The 19,333-nt window shown below is 43.5% G+C and overlaps 2 protein-coding genes across 2 annotated transcripts in view; both read left to right on the plus strand.

Annotated features, from left to right (window-relative positions):
• PDLIM7 (PDZ and LIM domain 7) overlaps window positions 1-19,333 on the plus strand; it is a 109,430-nt gene that overhangs the window by 63,252 nt on the left and 26,845 nt on the right. The gene's annotated exons all lie outside the window — the stretch shown is intronic.
• LOC136613152 (PDZ and LIM domain protein 7-like) lies at window positions 1,921-16,564 on the plus strand. The gene is made up of 7 exons (XM_066594006.1): window positions 1,921-2,005; window positions 7,062-7,141; window positions 7,752-7,768; window positions 7,931-8,020; window positions 8,186-8,340; window positions 11,124-11,160; window positions 15,835-16,564. The coding sequence occupies exons 1-7, from the start codon at window positions 1,921-1,923 to the stop codon at window positions 15,929-15,931; spliced, it is 561 nt and encodes a 186-aa protein (XP_066450103.1). The 3' UTR covers window positions 15,932-16,564.

A 19,333-nucleotide genomic window follows, 5' to 3' on the forward strand; every position in this document is an offset into this window, starting at 1 on the left:
TTTTATCTTCTTGATTGAAATACTATTTCTCGGTTAGCTCTCAGAAGTCACTTCTTCCAGCACTATGGATGCTTGCGCAATAAAACATGGAGGCTATCTAAGGTACAAATATAGACAAACCTAATCGGACCACATTTTAATAGTAATCAATGCCGTAATCTATTTCCACAGAATTCACTTTTTCTTGCATCGGTAGGTTCAGGAATAATAAACACATTAAAATGGGTGAAAGTTTTGAAATGTTCTTTCCGTTTGAATAGTTAAAAACAGAAACTTGTCGGCAATCAGTGTTCACGTGTTCAAAGATCTAAATTTGTCTTGCGTTACAAATGCTTTTATCATTGTTGAATGCTTGTAGGAAGCAATTTAAACTTTTTTGAGAGCGGTGATTTTATGTTATTAATCAGCTATTGTGTTTTGTTTTTCTCGTTAACTCTTCCTTTGAACTGGAATTTTTTAATGCAAACTGTATTTATTCTATGTACATGTATTTAAAGCCCAAAAATGTTGAAAATGAGAGTACATATGAATCAAAAGAAAAAAGGGGTAGCAACTGTTCTACAACATTTATTATAGAGAGCAAAGCGGATACACAGGATCTACCAATGACACAATGTGATGGTCACAGCTCATCTCCCCCACTCCCTGCACAATGACCTTTACACAGCTCTTAGAAAATGCCTAGAACACTTCCCCATAGAAAATAATTCATCATTTCCAGATAGGTTTCTTATGTCCATGTTACTGCTGGAAAGCATAACTTTGAAATGCAGTCAAAGTAACACTGACCATAGAAAACTAAAATAAGGTAGCAATTTCTCCCTCATTCCCTCCTTCTGACCCTGTTTTTTTCCCATTTGTAATTAAAATTGAGAAATATTAAGAAAATTTTGCGAGTCTCAGAAAACCTCTTTTGATGCATGTCATGATCCTATTTACTTTGGTAGCAGCTGCCTGACACTTGTTGCTCAAGTTAAGTGTACAGTTAACTAAAGCCGACAAGTCCTTTTTCATGTCAGTGTTACCCAGTGGTTTCCCATTTTAGTGTGTAATGGTGACATGTGTTTCCTCTGCCTATGTGCACAACCTTACATTAATTAGGATTACAGCTCACTTTACACTATTCTGCCCAATCCACCAATTTATGCAGATCCATTTACAACCGCATTTTGTCCTCTCTTGTGTTAATTTCTTTATATAGCTTTGTGTCATCTGCAAATATTTAGATTTTACTGCACAATCCTTCTACCAGGTCATTAATAAGTATATTAAAAAGAATAGGGCCCCAAATTGACCCCTGTGGTACCCCACTAGTAACAGTGATCCTCTCCAGTATTGCCCCCCCCCACTAGTAATGGTGACTCAGAGTATGTACCATTTATAACCACCCTCTGCTGCCTATCACTGACCAGTTACCCACTTCACTTACACACATTCTCACCAGGACCAAGCATTCTCATTTTATATACCAGCCTTTTCCAAAGCGTTTGATACTGTGCTGCATAGTCAAAATATACAAGATCTAATGACTCTCCCCAATCCAGTCTAGAACTCCTCATAGAAGCTGATCAGATAGGTATATGTACCTCTGTGAATGCTTTTGCGATCCCCAACAGTTAGAAAAAAAACTTTAATGCCACCCCATCAGAGGTCTGGAGGCTGGCCTTCTCTATGAAGTGCACATCCCTCTGACCATTGAGCTGCTCCCCAGTCCTGTTTGATAGCTGGTTGGGCATTGCATCTGTCATGGATAGTCCTGCCTCCAGACTACTTGAGGCAACCGCATCAAAGTTTGTTTTCTGATTGCTGTTGTTTCTTAAAACTGATAGAGCTACATTTACACCCCTCTCCTCTGCTGAGAGAAAGCTGCTGATAGGCCGCCTGTTGAGCCCTGCCCCCTTGGCTTTGCCCCTGCCCCTCATGTACGGGCAGAAAACTAACAAACCATATGGGAAGATCTACTCTTTATGTGGTTTGGTGTTCTTTGAGCAAAGCACCAGCTTAGGTAAGATGACTTGTACAGAGAAAATAGAATAAAAAAATGTAGAAAATAAAAACATTAGTAGAAAACAAAGTGTGTCAGTATGTCGTTTTAATTAGTGAAAAAATATGATACATTCCCTTTAAAGAAAGACTATGGCAGAATTGCATAATGTGACAAACCTGCTCTCATGCATTTTCAAACTTTCTAAAGTTGTCATGTATTAATGACTGCAGAAGCTGTGACATGCCACGGCCACTTACAGAATACAACCGGCCTGTACAAATAAGGAAGATGCAACAATACCTCTGCAGCGCCACCTATTGGATGGCAGCATTCCTGCAAATCAATTTTTGACCCTTTAAACAGGTCTGTAGAGCAATGTCAAGCCTCTCACTAGGCAAGCCAGGATCCTACTAAACACTGATGAGGGGCAAATACCCCGAAACAGCTCTTTGTGCATGGATTCTGGCTTGGTTCTCAATTCTCAATCATTGCTCTACAGACCTGTATAAAGGGTCAAGCATTGATTTGAAGGAATGCTGCCATCCAATAGGTGGCGCTGCAGGGCTATTGTTCCATCTTCCTTAGATGTATATTAACCAGAGGAGCTTGCATGGCCTTATAAGTCTCCTCACTCACCTTCTTGGTGCTCTCCCTAAGGAGAGATGTTACCCCTCCCAAAAAGCACACACTTCTTTACATTTACCAAAAATGTGAAACCCAAAACAAGACAGTTAAAATATTTCTCTCCCTGCAAAATGCTTTTTTTTTCCCAGTTCACTTAGTTCAGGGACCAGAAAGCGAATCGATGTTCTGTGCATGTAGTGGAAAGCATCATTAGGCCGTGTAATGTTGCACACGTTTTGATGTCGGTGGCACTAGTTTCTCTAACACAAACATAGGAAATGAATTCTGCATGGGTCTTCTCTCTTCTGTAATCTGGAAGACACAGGATGAATCCCACATGGAAGTGTAATGTGATGCTCATGCCTCTGTTAATGTCACAGCAGGGCGCTGGCCCGGTGGTAATGCAAGAAACTGTCAACAAGGGGACTTTAATGTGTCATAAAAAACAGAGCGACCCAACTTACCCCTCGGTCAGCAATGTCTGTGACTCCCCTGCTGTTATTCACCATTACAATGTAAACATGTGAGGTTTACATGATTGTATCTGCATATCCTGGATGCATAATGCTTCTACCGCCATACCGTATAACTGTAGTCTCTATGCCAGAGTGTGAACACGTCAGGCTGTCACCACAACATCCTATGGGGAAATGGATTGCATGTCAACATTGTACTAGAGACATTCAGTACAATATGCGGTTTTCACATTTGGGATGCAGCTGTTTTATCCCTTTTAAGCCGCCAATTGGAATTAAATCCATCTGATTTCTCTGTAAATCTGATAACCATTAGCCGTTGCAATTCCATTAGCTTTTATTAGTTTTCAAAAGCCATCACCTCTTGGCTAAGAGACTGATCCAATTTTATAGTAGTGGAAATGGGTCTGTCTCTCTGACAAGGAGCTGGACTGTACAAAGAGTCAAGAAGAGCAAATATGTAGGTATGTACAGTGTGTATATATGAAGAGACTGTATCCTTCAGGTTGTTGTACACATGGAAATGATTCATATATATGGAGGACCGCAGAGCGGCCAAGGACCGTTATCATGAAACTTCTCTTCAGCCCTTACCAAATAGTCCAGCAGCAAGAAATGGGGGTTAGACATTATTTAAAGCAGATCACACATCCAGGCCTGTTGTCATATTAGCCAAACGCTGCAAAAAATATACTGTTTTTTAAGCAGACCTTTTTTTTTAATAAAATTAGTGTTTGACTGTTCTAGCACTGATTCCGAGATATTCATGAGCTGGGGTATCCCTGCAGATGATTGATAGCTTTCTTCATCTTCTGTGTATATGATAAAAGCTGTCAATCAGCTTCTCAGGAAGGACAGGGGCACCATAGCTCATGAATTCAGTGGGAGCTGTGCCTGCAATACCAACCTGAGCCACTGCAAGAAGGACAGCGCTGTCTGCTTCCAGCACTATCGGCACTAACAGCAAGCCTTTTAATCAGCTGATCTGCAAGGATCCTGAGCGGTGGACCCCGACGGTCAACTATTTATGATCTATCCTAGGATAGTGTTGGATTTAGTGATATTCTGAGGATAGGCCAACTATAGGAAAGGTCCAGAATATATCATTGTTAACTTTTTCAGTCTGTGAATTATTATGAGCGTATATACTTTACCTATGGATATGCTTAGTTATTCTATAGAATGCTTAGCATTTTTGGCAAGTATAATGCAATAAACAATGGGGGGGGGGCACTTTTATTAACGAGCAAGGGTATTGTATAGAATTAGTATTAGGACACCTTAGGCATTGCATAGGTTTAAGAGTTAGCGGGGCTACGGTATTGTATAAAATTAGGTTTAGATTTGGCAAAGTATAATATAATAGACAGGGGAAACTTCATTGAAGAGAATCGGTCAGCAGGTTCATGCTGCCTGAACCCGGACAGGTATGCACACAGTGTCCATGCATGTCTTTTTTAAAAATACTGCATTCACTAGAGGCCACCGGGCTGTTTTCTGCAGCTGCCCCACACACGAATGATCAGCTGTCATGTATTTGGGGAGGTAAGCTACTGTCAGACAGCTTATCTTTCTGGGGACAAAAGGATCTGGCGTTGAAATTCAACATCCTCAATCTCCTCCCCCCCCCGTAATATCACCTATCCGGGTAAAGTTGAGCCAAACCCATGCACATCAGAGAGTCATCCTAGTTCCGGTGGATTATTGTGTTGCAGTTGACCTATGAGCGAGTAGACGGGCATGTGCAAAAGCAATAAAAGTTTGCCCCTTCAAACAATGCCTAAAGTAAGAAACTCAGTAATTTACAGAATACCCAGAAAATGTACTTATTGATGTATTCCTTTATTTTCTGCATCGTCTTCAGGCATTCTATAGAATTGCTGTGCATTGTATCCAATACCTTAATTTCACACCTTACGCTGTAACACATAATGTGCCCGAGGGGATATTAGTATTTTGTGGGTGGATTGCTGCCACCAGTGTGTTCCCACATCCGTCCAGCTGATGGCACTGTTCTCTCATCGGACTGACCTGTGTGGGAGCTTCATGCTGCTTTCACAGTCATGTACAAAGTCTAGTGAGCTGATTATGCAATCTACTGGCTGCAGACCGTCCACTGGGACTAAATGTATGTAGGCTTTCCGATAGGTGTGCCCCATGTCGGTGCTGTAAACTATAGATTGCACTGTATAATATATGTAATCTCACACTGACTTCTGGAAAAACTTCACAGTGGGCACCAGGAGTGTCAATGTATCCAGGAAAATCTGCAGCAAATCAGCGATGTGTGAACACCAACTAAAAAGGTGATTTTTGGTCGCATTGACACTATATGTGTGTAATGCAATCAACCAATCACCAAGTGACAACTATGGTCTTTCCTGATTGGCTAGTTCAGTCTAGCATGTTGATACTGGAGGATCCATTGACTTGTTGCTGGTATTTATCTAGTGTGTATACGGGTAGCTGGATTTCTATTCTCACATGCCTTTCGCAGCAGCTCACCACAATTTTTACTAGTGTCTTCCTTTGTATTTTGAGCTTTGTTATATATAAATTCATTTTAGTTAATTTGATAGCTGCACTATTTTATTAAAAGCCTCACTTCTTGCGCTAATTGTCTTTAATGCTACTTTCAGACACAAGGTGTGTACTCGGACTCACCTGTTGTATGCATTGTCTAGTCGGCTCTCTGATAGATACATTTGGGGTATCTCTTCATCAAGAGAATATGCCCTGGCAGGAGAAGATTTATAAAGGACCTTTCACTTGGACAGAATATTTAATCCGTTTGGACTACAGTCTGCACCAAAATCCGCGCATACATGGAAATCCACAGCAGCAGATTAAGATGCATCTTTAGGTTCGAATTACAGAAATATTCCATTTGTATGAAAGTACCCTAAGGGTATGGAATTTGTCATGGAATTTCCCACTGTGACTTCCGCCTGAAAAACCACATCAAAACCTGCAGCTTTTTGGCGCAGATCCAAAGGCGGAATTTGCCTTGTTAATGGGCAAAATTCACATGTGAAATTCCATTACGGAAAATCGTGTTCCTGCACTATTCCACATCAATAACTGACATGTCACTTCTGGATGCGGAAATGGAAAAGGTGTTTTTTTGTTGTTTTTTTTTTCCATATGCAGACTTTGCCCATTGACTGCAAATTCCGCAAGCGGATTTGCTCGAAAATCCACAACAAAAAGATGCGGATTTTAGAGGCGGGAATTTTTCCATATGAACATGCCTTTAAAATGTTCCTTGCGTTTAGACACATTCTAGCCATTTGCCCCATTATGACGTATTGAGCTAATAGAGGTGGGTATTCTACTCTTGATATAAAAGCTGTGTCCAGCTCTGGAAATAGTGGCGCTAATCCCCTTCCAGCATAAAGACTTACATTATAACATAGGATTAAATATTCTATACTCTCAATGAGCGATTAGGATAAAGCACACATTGAATGAGCATTTCCCATAAATCTCAGCAGTGTTGGCTACTGGTTTTATTCCCAGTAAGATCCAGTAGGAAAAATTACCAGCAGACTTTAAAAATGAAATGACCATCACCAATGTACCTTTCATGTCTGCCACTAGGGGGCGCTAATGGTCTTGTGTTTGTCCTGCATTTAGTTACATTGTCTATTAAACACTGCTCACAACAGCAACAAAAGAGCAACTTGTTTTCTTATTGACCTGTTTGCTCCCTGCTCTGCTAGGAAGTTATGTACTTTCCTGGGTTGCTTCCAGCTATCTTCTTGCTGTCTTGTTTACTCTATGAATTGCAGTGTAATTGGAAGCAGGGTCTCTTGTACCCCTCCTTTCCATGTTCTGACCTGTGTATTAGGGGTGGGGGGGCTGCACTCAAACCTTTTGCCAGAGCCTTACTAGGGCTGGAGTAATCTGACCTGTGGCTATATTGGGGCTGGCAGGCTGAAGGATCCGTGACAGACGCTTTGCACATATTGGAGCTGGTCACATCCTTCAGTCCAGGCAGGTATTTTCTGTCTTTCATAATACAATTTCTACAGCTATTCTCATTCTCCTGGAGGTGAGACCTTCATAAAAGCTGTCATTAGCACTTCCACCTTCTGAGCACATAGCTAATTGCTTTGAAGAGGGAGCTTTGTGCAGTAGCAATTTAGCATTGCATTATTGGAGAGCTCACGTGTAAGGATGCTCCTGGAACAGTGTTACTTATAAGCCCAGGGATCACCGCCGGGACTCAAGTGCGGAAAAGACATTTGAACTTTTTTAGGGAAAACTGCTATGCAGAAGAACAGCACACTCCGCTCTTCATTATATGTAACAAAGCCTGGGGGGGGGGGGGGGGGGAGAGGATGAGGTTAACGGTGCATCTTGTCGCAGAAGACCACTACAGGTTTTACAGCATTTGTGGGAACTTGCTTCTATATAGTCCTGTGCTCCATATGCTGTGCCTGAGTTTTTCATAAAGGCCATTTTGCATTGTACAGATGGCAGTGAGGATCCCTATAGCTAATAACTACATCAAGGTCTTCTTTAATTGATTGGATGTGTGCAATTGCAATGACACATGAGAAAGAAAATGAAAACTTGTTTGCCTGGAACGAAATCTACATAATTCTCCTCTGCTTTTCTCTTTCCCTTCCTTCTTCTTTGCCCCTGCCTTTGCATTACAGTTGGAAACCGTAGAAAAGTCAGTAAGCATTCTTCCTTGTTGTGTGTCCGTGTGGTGTAGCTACATTCCACCTTGTATCCCTCCCTTGCATGATGGATAAGGATTAGCGTGCTATGTGTAGAGTGCAGTTTCCTGGAGTGTTTCTACTTTCTGAGCACGGAACGTTCTTCATTCTCACAGGGTTGCCAAAACCCCCAAAGAGCAGAACATTTCCAAGGCCATAAACGGATTGACCCAATCCTCCCTTGACGCCTTTCTCTTAGACGATCAGTAAGTGCATCACAACTACTAAGAGAGGTGCTGGGATCTTCAGTTCTGCACACTTTTGTGAAGGTGGCTGTGTCTTGTGAGTAACTCTTATCTTCCTTTCATTCTTACCTGTGTCCTTGTCTTTCTCTCTCTACCTCTCCTTTTCTACATTCTGTCCTGTACCAGACACTCTCTTAGGATGGACACTCAGCCCGCCTTCCTCCCCAATGACTCCAGTAAAAAGAGGCTGATAGAGGACACTGAGGACTGGAAACCTCGTACAGGGACCACTCAGTCCCGTTCCTTCCGCATCCTGGCACAGCTCACTGGCACAGATTTTAGTAAGTTGATCTGTATAGATGTGCCCATATAACCAAGCTAACAAAAGTCTATTGCAAACAACACCCTGGAATATTCCTGGACCTTTAATGAAACGTAATCCTGGATTTAAACACTATTTGTTGTTAGTTCACACTGCCTGGACTTATGTAATGGTACGTAGGCCATAGAATATCTTGTGGATATAGTGGAGTTTTAAAGGGGTTGTCCCATGAAGAACATGGGTTATAGTTACATCCAGCACATAATTAAAACATTTATTGTATTTACATTTATTAAAAAAGTTTATATTTCCAAATATTCCAGGACTAATGTTAGAACAACACCACCTGCTGTTTCTTTTGAATAGCCCTTCTGTGTGCACCGCAGTAAATGTTTCAAGGTGGTCACGCAGGCTCGGTCCTGTACGTGGTCACGCAGGCTCGGTCTTGTACGTGGTCACGCAGGCTCGGTCTTGTACGTGGTCACGCAGGCTCGGTCTTGTACGTGGTCACGCAGGCTCGGTCTTATACATGGTCACGCAGGCTCGGTCTTGTACGTGGTCACGCAGGCTCGGTCTTATACATGGTCACACAGGCTCGGTCCTGTACGTGGTCACGCAGGCTCGGTCATGTACGTGGTCACGCAGGCTCGGTCATGTACGTGGTCACGCAGGCTCGGTCCTGTACGTGGTCACGCAGGCTCGGTCCTGTACGTGGTCACGCAGGCTCGGTCCTGTACGTGGTCACGCAGGCTCTGGCCTGTACGTGGTCACGCAGGCTCTGGCCTGTACGTGGTCACGCAGGCTCTGGCCTGTACGTGGTCACGCAGGCTCTGGCCTGTACGTGGTCACGCAGGCTCTGGCCTGTACGTGGTCACGCAGGCTCGGGCCTGTACGTGGTCACGCAGGCTCGGGCCTTACGTGGTCACGCAGGCTCGGGCCTGTACGTGGTCACGCAGGCTCGGTCTTATACGTGGTCACACAGGCTCGGTCTTGTACGTGGTCACGCAGGCTCGGGCCTGTACGTGGTCACGCAGGCTCGGGCCTGTACGTGGTCACGCAGGCTCGGTCCTGTACGTGGTCACGCAGGCTCGGTCTTGCTTCTCTCTTTGCTGTATGGAGTATGTGGAGAGATCTCTGGTATGGTGAGCGGCTGCTTCTAAAGTTGCTGCATCTTCTTTGATTCCAGTAGGCAGGCTGAGCAAGTGATAAGAAAGTGAGACAGCATTACCACAACTGCGCTTACTCAGCATTTCTTCTAAAAAGCAGAGAAGGCGCTGGAGCTTCAAAAGTTGCCAACATGCCGCACTAGGGATCCCTTCACATATGCAGTGGAGCTTGTGTGACCACTGCAGAACATTTACTGGGTTGAACATGGAATAGAAACAGCAGGTGGCGCTATTCTAACATTAGTCCTAGAATTTAGGGGGATTTAAACTTTTTTTTGTTATAAAACTTTCTTGCATTTAGACTTAATTATGGATTGCATTTAACAGTAAACAATATTTTCATGGGACATCCCTTTCAAGGAAATCAAAACCTAGGTTTGTGAAAGCATGTGTGCCATGCAGGAGCGTACCTACCTATACAAGTATTTGATAGAAACATACTGTATTTCATCAACAATGCATCATCATGTAAACAAGCATCTCTCCATTATGGCTGCCATGATCCCGAAGAGAAAGACATATATGTATAGCATACATTGCATACATGTAATTAAAGTTCCCTCTCTAGTCTGTACTAGGTACGGCGGTACATGGATAGGGTTTTTACCTTTGTGACGTTACGTTAGCACATGGATTTTTTTCTTTCACTGAACAATATAACAGAAACCAGATTCCGTCAGCATTGTATACATGTTCTGCATAGGATCACGGCAACCAGACTGAAAATGTCAGTTGACTCTGCTGCTGGCGGCATTCGGGGAGCTGGAGTACAGCGCATTATTAGGAATAGTTCAAAGTAGCTATTTCTTTCTTTTTATGACTAAATGTTCATGATCAAGGCCGGGCTCACGCTGCCGTATGCATAAAGCCCTGTGTGTCACGCAGGATTTTACCGCTGTGGAGTCGGCGGTAACCGGCCTATTACTGCGTTTGACAGTGATATTGTTCTACACCATGGATTACGCACCCATAGAGAGCAATGAGCTCCCTCACGTGTAATACGCAGCAAATCAGAACATGCTGCGTTTTCTTTTTGCGCTCGTGTATTACGCAATTCCTACACGTAAATGTGAGCAGAACTGGGTACGGTAATGTATTTGATTGCCTGCGCATTACCATGTATTACATCTGCATATATCGCATGTGTGATATGCGGTAATCTTACACTCGTCTAAGCCTAGGTTTATACATAATTTTACCAGTTCACGTCCATAATCTTCTAGTCTGAAATTGATATATATATATATATATATATATATATATATATATAACTAAATGAAGTACCATTGTGATTTTTTTGTGGAATTACTTCTAAACATTGTAATACAAGAAGATGGTACTCTGACAATGTACGATGGCTGACATAAGAATGTTGGCTATCAAATGACAAGCTAAATAGAAAGCTAAAAGAATGGATTAAATAGCAAAATTCCTTAGTCATAGACTTTTCTGCGTTTCATTGTGAAAGAACAGGAAGAGCCATACAATTTGTGCTTACATCTTCGGTAAAACACGGAAACACTCTGCAAATGCTTGCTTGTTCTGCTTGCATACTGTTTTCCTTTCTTTGTCTCAATTCCTCTCATTTTCTTCTCTATTTTTCTTCCAATTTTCTCTTTGCTATCACTGATTGCAGTGCAAGACCCTGATGATGAGAACATGAAGAAGGTGAGGTAAGCATCAGTCGCTTGCTGCGGCCCTCAAACACATAGCCTCAGTTGTCCGTGAGTCCTCTCATACGCCCGGTACAGCTTTAACATTAAAGGTTGGCCAGAATCTCTTATGAAACACAATACAGTCTGAAGACTGAGTTATAGGATGCAGTATGCAAGCTTAACCCTTTCCAATCCAATTTTGGATTCAGGGTTTTCTAAAAGGCTTTCTCTTTTTGCTGATATACAACGGTGCCATCTGCTGGCTAAAGCCAGTGCGTGTGCGTTAGAGAGGCTCCGACAGTGGCTGGCAATAGACAGTACGAATACCCTGTCGGACGTCTTCTGACTTTGGAGCTGTACAAGCTTCAATCAGAATGTAGGAAGATATCAGTGTAATTAAAAGTGTCAGTAAAAGTAATTAAACCTTTAATTTCTTTTGTAAATTAATAGTACAAGCAACAAGCTTAAAGGGGTGTTCTAATCTGGAGAACACCATTCCAGTGTCCTGCCTATATAAATGTCGAGCACTCCTCCATTACACGCCCATTGACAAAAATGTCCACTTCTCTTCAAAAGCTGTAGCTATTAGAGATGAGCGAGCATACTCGCTAAGGCTAACTACTCGAGTGAGTAGTGCCTTATTCGAGTACCTGCCCGCTCGTCTCTAAAGATTCGGCAGGGGGCGGGGTGCGGTGAGGGAGAGCGGGGAGGAACCGAGGGGAGATTTCTCTCCCTCTCTTCCCCCTGCTCACCGCTGCAACTCGCCTGTCACATGCGCCGGCAGCCGAATCTTTAGAGACAAGCGGGCAGGTAATCTAATAAGGCACTACTCGCTCGAGTAATTTGCCTTAGCGAGTATGCGTGCTCATCTCTAGTAACTATCTTTCAAGTTGTTTACTGCTCCTTGCTAGAGCAACCAACCACCTCCACTATGAAGCGGAGATGCCTGGTGCTTCCACTCATCTAGCTCCCTATGCACTTCTCTACTGGGTGGCCAGGATCTCTGAAGCGCTTGCTCATTAGCTCCCAGCCACCATCTAAGGCCTCCTGTCCATGGGCGGGTTTGCATTGCGAAATCCGGAGCTTGATTCTGCCTCCGGATTTCGCAGCAAATCCAGCCCATAGCATGCTATGGAAAAATGCGTTTTCCTGCCCACGAGCAGAAATCAGTTGTGATTTTCCGCTAGCGGGAAAGAAATAGCGGGAAAATGGAAGCCGGCCATGCCATGGCCATTCCGCAATCATCATTGCGGAATGGCCGCAGAAGCTGCATCATCGCTGTAGCGACAGCACGGTGTCCTCTCAACTGCGCATGTGCTGTCTGGCACATTCGCAGCAGAGGAGGCCACGCCATCGCCAAAGCGACGTCGTGGTGTCCCCTGTACTGCGCATGTGCCGACCTCATATGGTCACGTTTTTCAGCCGTGCAGGAAAACGCGATTACATAGCCTCGTAAAAACGCTTGTGTGAATAAAGCGTAAAAGAGAAGGGATCTGGCTCCTCTATGTATGCCGTGTACAGGAGACACCGTAGCAGCAGTCGGTATTATTGTATCTTGACGCCACCAGGGAGTCTTGGTGCAGGCAAGATTGACAGGGGGGGTGATGCCCTCTGAATGTGATTGGCTGCAGATGTGCTTGGCCTGTAGGTGCTGGAATGCCACTAAGGAGTGCTGGCTGTGCTTTTTTTTTTGGTTGTAGCATTCATATTGCAGTTTAAGAAACTGCAGAAAAAACTATCCTGAACTAGTTCTTAAAGCCCGGTATACAGATGGAGGTCTGCGGTTAGTTGCCGGCTCACAATACCTAGATTGTAGCATACTTCACTGAAAATCAACTGGGTGTCGTGAAGTCCTAGATTACTAGTTACTATTTTCTGAGTAGAGCATATCTTTAATTTATGGTTTAGCTAGGCTGTATTAATTACAAACTTGGAACATTTCCTTTTTAAGTGGAACACCGGCCCCTGGAAACTATATATATCTGCTGCAGAGCAGACAGCTGTTGTTAACCCTGGTTGGATTGCTGGCCGCCTCGTTCACATTTGTGATAGATCTCTGATGTAACTAATTTCTGAATAGCTCATCATGTATAATGAGAACTTCCATAAGGGTTTTTAGGCCCATTTAGACCCAACGATTATCGCTCAAAAGCCGTCTTTTGAGCGATAATCGTTGTGTGTAACTGCGCTGACATCGTGCAGTTTTCGTTAAGCTATCGCTTATCGTTGTCTTTTAGCGTGCTGAAAGACAATAATGAGCCTTGTCAGGGATTCACAGCGAGATACAGCTGATAATATTGTTTCAGCTGTATCCTGCTCCCTGAACACAGGCTGGGTATGAAGAACAGAGTGGTCCAGCTCTGATCTCCAAACCCCGCTCGGAGCGCTCGGCCGTATAAGAGCCAGGCACACCAAGTAGAGAACAGCTGGATGCAGAAGAGTAGGGCACTCAGAGCGGGGAACAGCTGGATGCAGAAGACAAGCGGGGACACCCCACTTGTCCTCTGCATACTCCGCTTGCAGCGTTTTGCTTCAGCACAATTTCACAGAAGCAAAGTGATTTTTAATGAAAAACACTTAATCGCTGTGAAAATTGTACATCGGCAAGCGTGGTATTGGACAGAGTTTCTCGCCCCGATATCGTTCTTTTCCGTGTGAATGTAGTCTGAGGCCTAAACCTTGAAGCTAGGAAGGTTAGAAAATGGTGCTGAAGGGAGACATCGTTTATATTCAATGCAGCATGGCAATGAGACTCTAAAATGCACGCATTTACCTTGAATGCCCTAACCCTTTGCAATCCAATTTTGAATTCAGGGTTTCCTAGGGGTTTTTCTCTTTCTGCCATTATACAATTGTGCCATCTGCTGACTAGAGCCAGTACTGCAGTATGTGACATGCTGGAGAGGCCCCTGACAACAGAGCGGCCAGTAATATACAGTAAAAATACCCTGCCGGAAGTCTTCCGACATCGGAGCTGTACAGCCTTCAATCAGAATGTCTTTAGACGTCAAGCAGTCGATTGGAAAGGGTTAAGGCCCATTTAGACAAAACTAATGTCGGACAAAGATGCCCAACACTCGTCTCCGCACATACTCGCTGTGGTGCTGCTGCACGGAAGCTAGTATCGCTGGCTTGCTCATAGAACGGCCAGCAGGGGACCAGGCGGCTGCAGGAGATTTCTCTCCTCACTCTCCCTGCCCCTCTCCATTGCTTTAACATAGCGGCCGTTCAGTACTGAACGGCTGCTATTTACACTGAACGATTCTTGTTAACCCATCGTCCATCGTTTATGCAGGCCAGTGGCCCCCGCGTACCTTACTGCATATTTTCTCCCCTGTGCTGTAGATGTGTTGGACGGCACACATGCGCAGTGCAGAGAATATCACACTAACAAAGACGTGGGTGCGCGGTGATTTCAAAATTGACATTTAGGAATCGCTGCAGGTTAGATGGCTTCCATTGACTGCAATAGAATCAGTCCATGCGAGGCTCGCACGAAAATAGAGCATGCTGTGATTCTTCCTCGACGAGCGGAAATCGCAAGTGTGCGTGGAAGAATCATTTTACATTGCATGCTATGGACAGACATTGCTGTGGAATCCGCAGCAAAAATCCGCTGGTATGCATTAAGCCTAATGCAAGCACAAATCCTAATAATTAAAGGGGTTATCCAGTTGTAAACTATTGAATTGGCTATCAAAAGTAGATCAGCAGAGGTCTGCTGTCCAAAACCTCTGTCAATCCGCTGTCCCCTGTGCCGGTGGGCTCTTGCACTGAGCTGATTTCTGCCGGGAAGCAGACAGCCCTGTTCCAACTGCAGTGGCCAGGCTTGGTATTACAGGTACAATTGTCAATGAAATGAATCAGATCTTTGCCTGGAACACCAAGCCTGGCCTCTGTAGTGAGAATGGAGTCGTCTGCTTCCTGCAGACATCGGCTCCGTGCATGAGCAACCAGCTGATCAGATTGGATCCTGGGCGGCAGACCCCCGCTGCTCTACTAGTGGTGGCGTATTCTAAGGATAGGCTACCAATGGTTTACAACTGGACAACCCTTTTTAATGAAACAGTACTAATAACCTGAAGGTAACCAGTGCTTTTATGGCATAGGCAATGACCACACTGCTTTCTATGGCCACCTCTAGTGGCATGGCCTGTTGTCAGGCAGATGATCAGACTCAGTCGGGCACTGCCCAGCATACTGTGCACTAGAAGAAGCTATACATTATATAGAGTTTGAGTGACTAGTGAATAAGAAGAGTAAAGATTTAGTAACTTCCCATTGATGCAATAGTAACATGTTTCCCCATGACATACAGGATAACCATTGTTATTGAGTCTAGAGAACCATTTAGTTGTGGTTATCGTTGTGTATGTTGCTGTACTACACAATTGGACGTAGTACATAGAGCTCTGCGGTTTCCAGTTTTCAGCCACATTACTTATGGGCTGTAATAGAGTGATGGTGCAGCCTGCCAATTGTAAAGTACACTTTTCTCATGCCCTACAAGGGCTCATTAAAATCCGCCTATTGAACATAACGTGAAAGCATGCTGAATAGCTCTGAACTTGCTTTTGTCCGCTGTTCTTCTCCTACTTCTGTCTGATATCTTCCTTTTCTTTCTCCCCTGTCTTATTTCGTACCTGTCTTACATTTGACATATCCCAATCCTCCCCACTTCCCATGATACAGAGAAAAGTTCATCACAGAACTTCAGAGCCCCCGTTACACCCGTTTGCGTGACTGGCACCATGGAAGATCGGCCTGCTCCCTTAATGTGAAGCCTTGAGCAGAGAAGAGCAGGGCGGGACCAGGTGGGGACGAATATTTCGGAAGACGACATGGAAGCTGATGCACTTCGATGATGTCATAACTAATGTCATGTTGGCCACTCCCAATGCAGCGCATTCTCAGACCAATAGTTGCACAATCTCTGCAACCTTTCTGTTTCAGCATTGTAAATACATCATACATCTCTGCCTACCTGCCTGTGATTAACCCTTTCTCTACAGCTTGTATTTCATGCCGTGTAACAGCTTGTCTTTTGAATAGCTCTGAAACCGTTTCTGTATGTAAAGAGCAATAAATCTACATAGTATTACAGCGCTTCAAGGGATAACATTGTAAATATCCTCTTCTCTACGTGAGCACACACTGCCAAGGGTTCTTTGTGGGATTTCCATCTTTCTTATTTCTCCCCTGCCTCCTATGCAATGCTCAAGTATTTGTCCTCCTGCAACAACTAGATCTTGCAGCTTCTGTCTCGCTTAGTGTGTATTTATGGCGAAGCCAGTGTGTATGTGCGGAGAAAGCATAGCTGTCAGCTACTACGACATAGACGATTGTCTGGAAGCGATCGGGATTTGGCTTTTTTTTGGGCAAGGTTTGGGAAAGCGTAGATACAATAAATAAATTTAATGTATTGGTTTTTGTTGCTGTGATTTTTATTTTTTGCATTCTTGACATTTCTTCCATAACGGATCAGTCAAACACGTAACAAATGATTAATGGTTATCAATTCTGTAGTGATGGAAGGCGTGAACAGAGCTTTTCATTTATATAGGACCACCATTCATCTGCAGCACTTTCAAATAATTCAACAGATTTGTTTCTTATAATATCCTTCTAATATCACCTGCTGGTGTCGTTCCTTCAGGGCACTGCATCTACTTCCTTGACCCATGACTATTGTATTCTGGACACATCGATTGCAATAGTTTCATAGACAGATGTCAGAAACGCCGCTAGCTTTTCTGCTTAGGGAGAGCACCTAGAAGGTGAGTGAGGAGATTTTTAAGGTCATTTATGCTACTCTGGGTACTATGCAAATAAGGGAGATGGAACAATGCCTCTGCAGCGCCACCTTTTAGGAGGCAGCATTTGCAGGAATGCTGCCTTCCAATAGGTAGCACTGCAGAGGTATTGTTCCATCTCCCTTATTTGCATAGACATATGTAACACGTTGCTTTGCCGGTGGATTACAATATTAATATCTATTCTTAATGAGAAGAATGGATATCTCAGTTGACATGTATGTGAAGCCCATGCTTTCCAATGGGTTTCTTCACATTAGCGATGTTTTGTGGCCTGCTACATTGCGAGAGAAAAAAAATATTGGGTTGCTAAATATTGCCATGATTTGCAAGGTTTTGTAGCCCATGTTTTCCTATGGAGTCTTCCTTTTGTGGTGCATCGCACAAAAACACAGTTTTCATGCGGTGCGATGCAACTTTTACAGTAGGAAATCCTACTGTAAAAGCCCTAAAATAAGCCCTAGCTGCCTAAAAAAACAAAACATCACCTAAAGAGGCACTGTCCGGCTCCGCCTTAGGTCCTTGGTAGAGTTGCTTGTAGTTCTTCCTCAGCACTTCCTAGTCAGAAGTTTGAAAAAACCCGACTCCAGGAAGCACTACCTCTGATTGGTTCTCATGCACCACAGCTAAGCCAATCAGAGCCAGCGCTCGATGAACTAATCACAGCCATTCATTGAATAATAAAGTATTTACATTATATTTTAGGGAGCATTACCAATTAGTATGTTTTGCCTTTGGCAATTGGAATTGCATTTATTTAACCTGGAGTATTGCTAGGGCAATTTCATAACATATTCACATATGTTAATACTTAGTGGGGTCTCCTTTAGTCTTAATAATGACTGATACACTTAAGCTGATATTTCCCTCCATTCATCCTGCAAACATTGGCCTACCTGTAATGGTGCAATGAGCCTGGGCACTGGATAGTTGAGCCATGGAAGAATGTTCTATGAAGTAAAGAATCACACTACTCCATCTGAGTGATGTGGATGATGCCTGAGGAACACCTTTTACCTGAGTGTGTTGTGCCAGTAGTTTGGTACGGCAGAGGTTCCATTATGAGCTGGGCATGTTTTACGTGGGTCGGTCTTGGTCCCTCAGCTGTAGTGGCAAGAACCATGAACATAGTGGTGTATCTTAACATTCTAGACAATAATGTGCTGCTGACAATGTGGCAATATTCTTGAAATGGTCAGCAATACTTCCAACAAGACAACGCGCCTTGTCACAAATCCAATGCTGGTTTATGTTGGTTTGAGGATATGGATGTCCATGATTGGACTGGCTGCACAGAGTCTTGACCTGAACTATGCTGAACATCTTTCGGATCAACTGGAATGTTGGGTGAGGAAATAGGAACATCATCCATCTTCTTTGAAAGAACTCGCCAAGTGTTTGCAGGAGGAATGGAGGGAAATATAGCTGAAGTCTGTAAGATGATAGTAGAAAGTATGCCACGGGCAGTATCCAATGTCATTGGGACTGAAGGAGACCCCACTAAGTATTAACATATGGAAAATACTTTGATTCTTTTGGTAAAATAGTGTATAGGCCATTCACTCAGTGTTTATCATTCCCTCTTTTTTTCTATAGACTTACAGGACATTTTATCATGTATAACCCATAAGTTAATAAGCCTTGTTTTCACCTTACTGGTTTATTGATTACCTTTATGCTATATATGATGTATATAGGGTTACACTTTTTAAAGCTGTTATGCTTCTGACTTACAAGTAATGTTCAACCATAAGGTTGAAAAAAGAAAATCAATAGCTTCTGCAGCCGGAGGTTCTATATATGTACAAGTGAGGATGTTAGTAATGCAGCCAGGATATACATTTGCATTCCTCTTCATCCTTTTATTTCAGGCACATTGTTTTACAATGAAAGAGCAGTATGACGTTGGACCAATTTTCAGTACTTCTGTGACTAAGCTCTTCTGTCTGCCTGTGCATAGAACTCTGAGTCAGTAGATTGGAGACGCAAGCAAACCTTGCTTTACATCTCAGTACATCATACCAGCCTTTTTAGCACATATAGACTGCCACCATTACCTGGCACTCAGATGCACAGTGGGAACAAGTCTTTTATTTCCAATAATCACGCAGTCTTCCATGTATGATCCGTACATAATAGGCAGGAAATGATCAGAAAGAACGTGACAGTTTCATTTTATTTATATCTCTTCTTGCTGTGCATGGAAGGCACGTGGAATCAAGGGAGCCTGGCACAACAGGTGGCAGCAGGGCACACATGCACGAGTACGGTTGGAAACACACATACAGCTTTTATGGCAGTTTACTTTAGCCAAACCCTAGGGGGTATCCAAAGGAATGGGGATCATAAAGGAAGGACTTCTACTCCCTGCTGTAGCC

This window comes from Eleutherodactylus coqui, chromosome 2 (genome assembly GCF_035609145.1).
Source record: "Eleutherodactylus coqui strain aEleCoq1 chromosome 2, aEleCoq1.hap1, whole genome shotgun sequence".
In the NCBI taxonomy this organism is placed as follows: Eukaryota; Metazoa; Chordata; class Amphibia; order Anura; family Eleutherodactylidae; genus Eleutherodactylus; species Eleutherodactylus coqui.

Excerpts from the sequence above, each read along its gene's own strand:
- LOC136613152 (XM_066594006.1), top strand. The coding sequence starts at position 1,921 with ATGTACGGGCAGAAAACTAACAAACCATATGGGAAGATCTACTCTTTA. Across the intron at positions 8,341-11,123 it reads GCTCACTGGCACAGATTTTA|TGCAAGACCCTGATGATGAG; the intron begins GTAAGTTGATCT and ends CACTGATTGCAG. Across the intron at positions 11,161-15,834 it reads GAGAACATGAAGAAGGTGAG|AGAAAAGTTCATCACAGAAC; the intron begins GTAAGCATCAGT and ends CCCATGATACAG.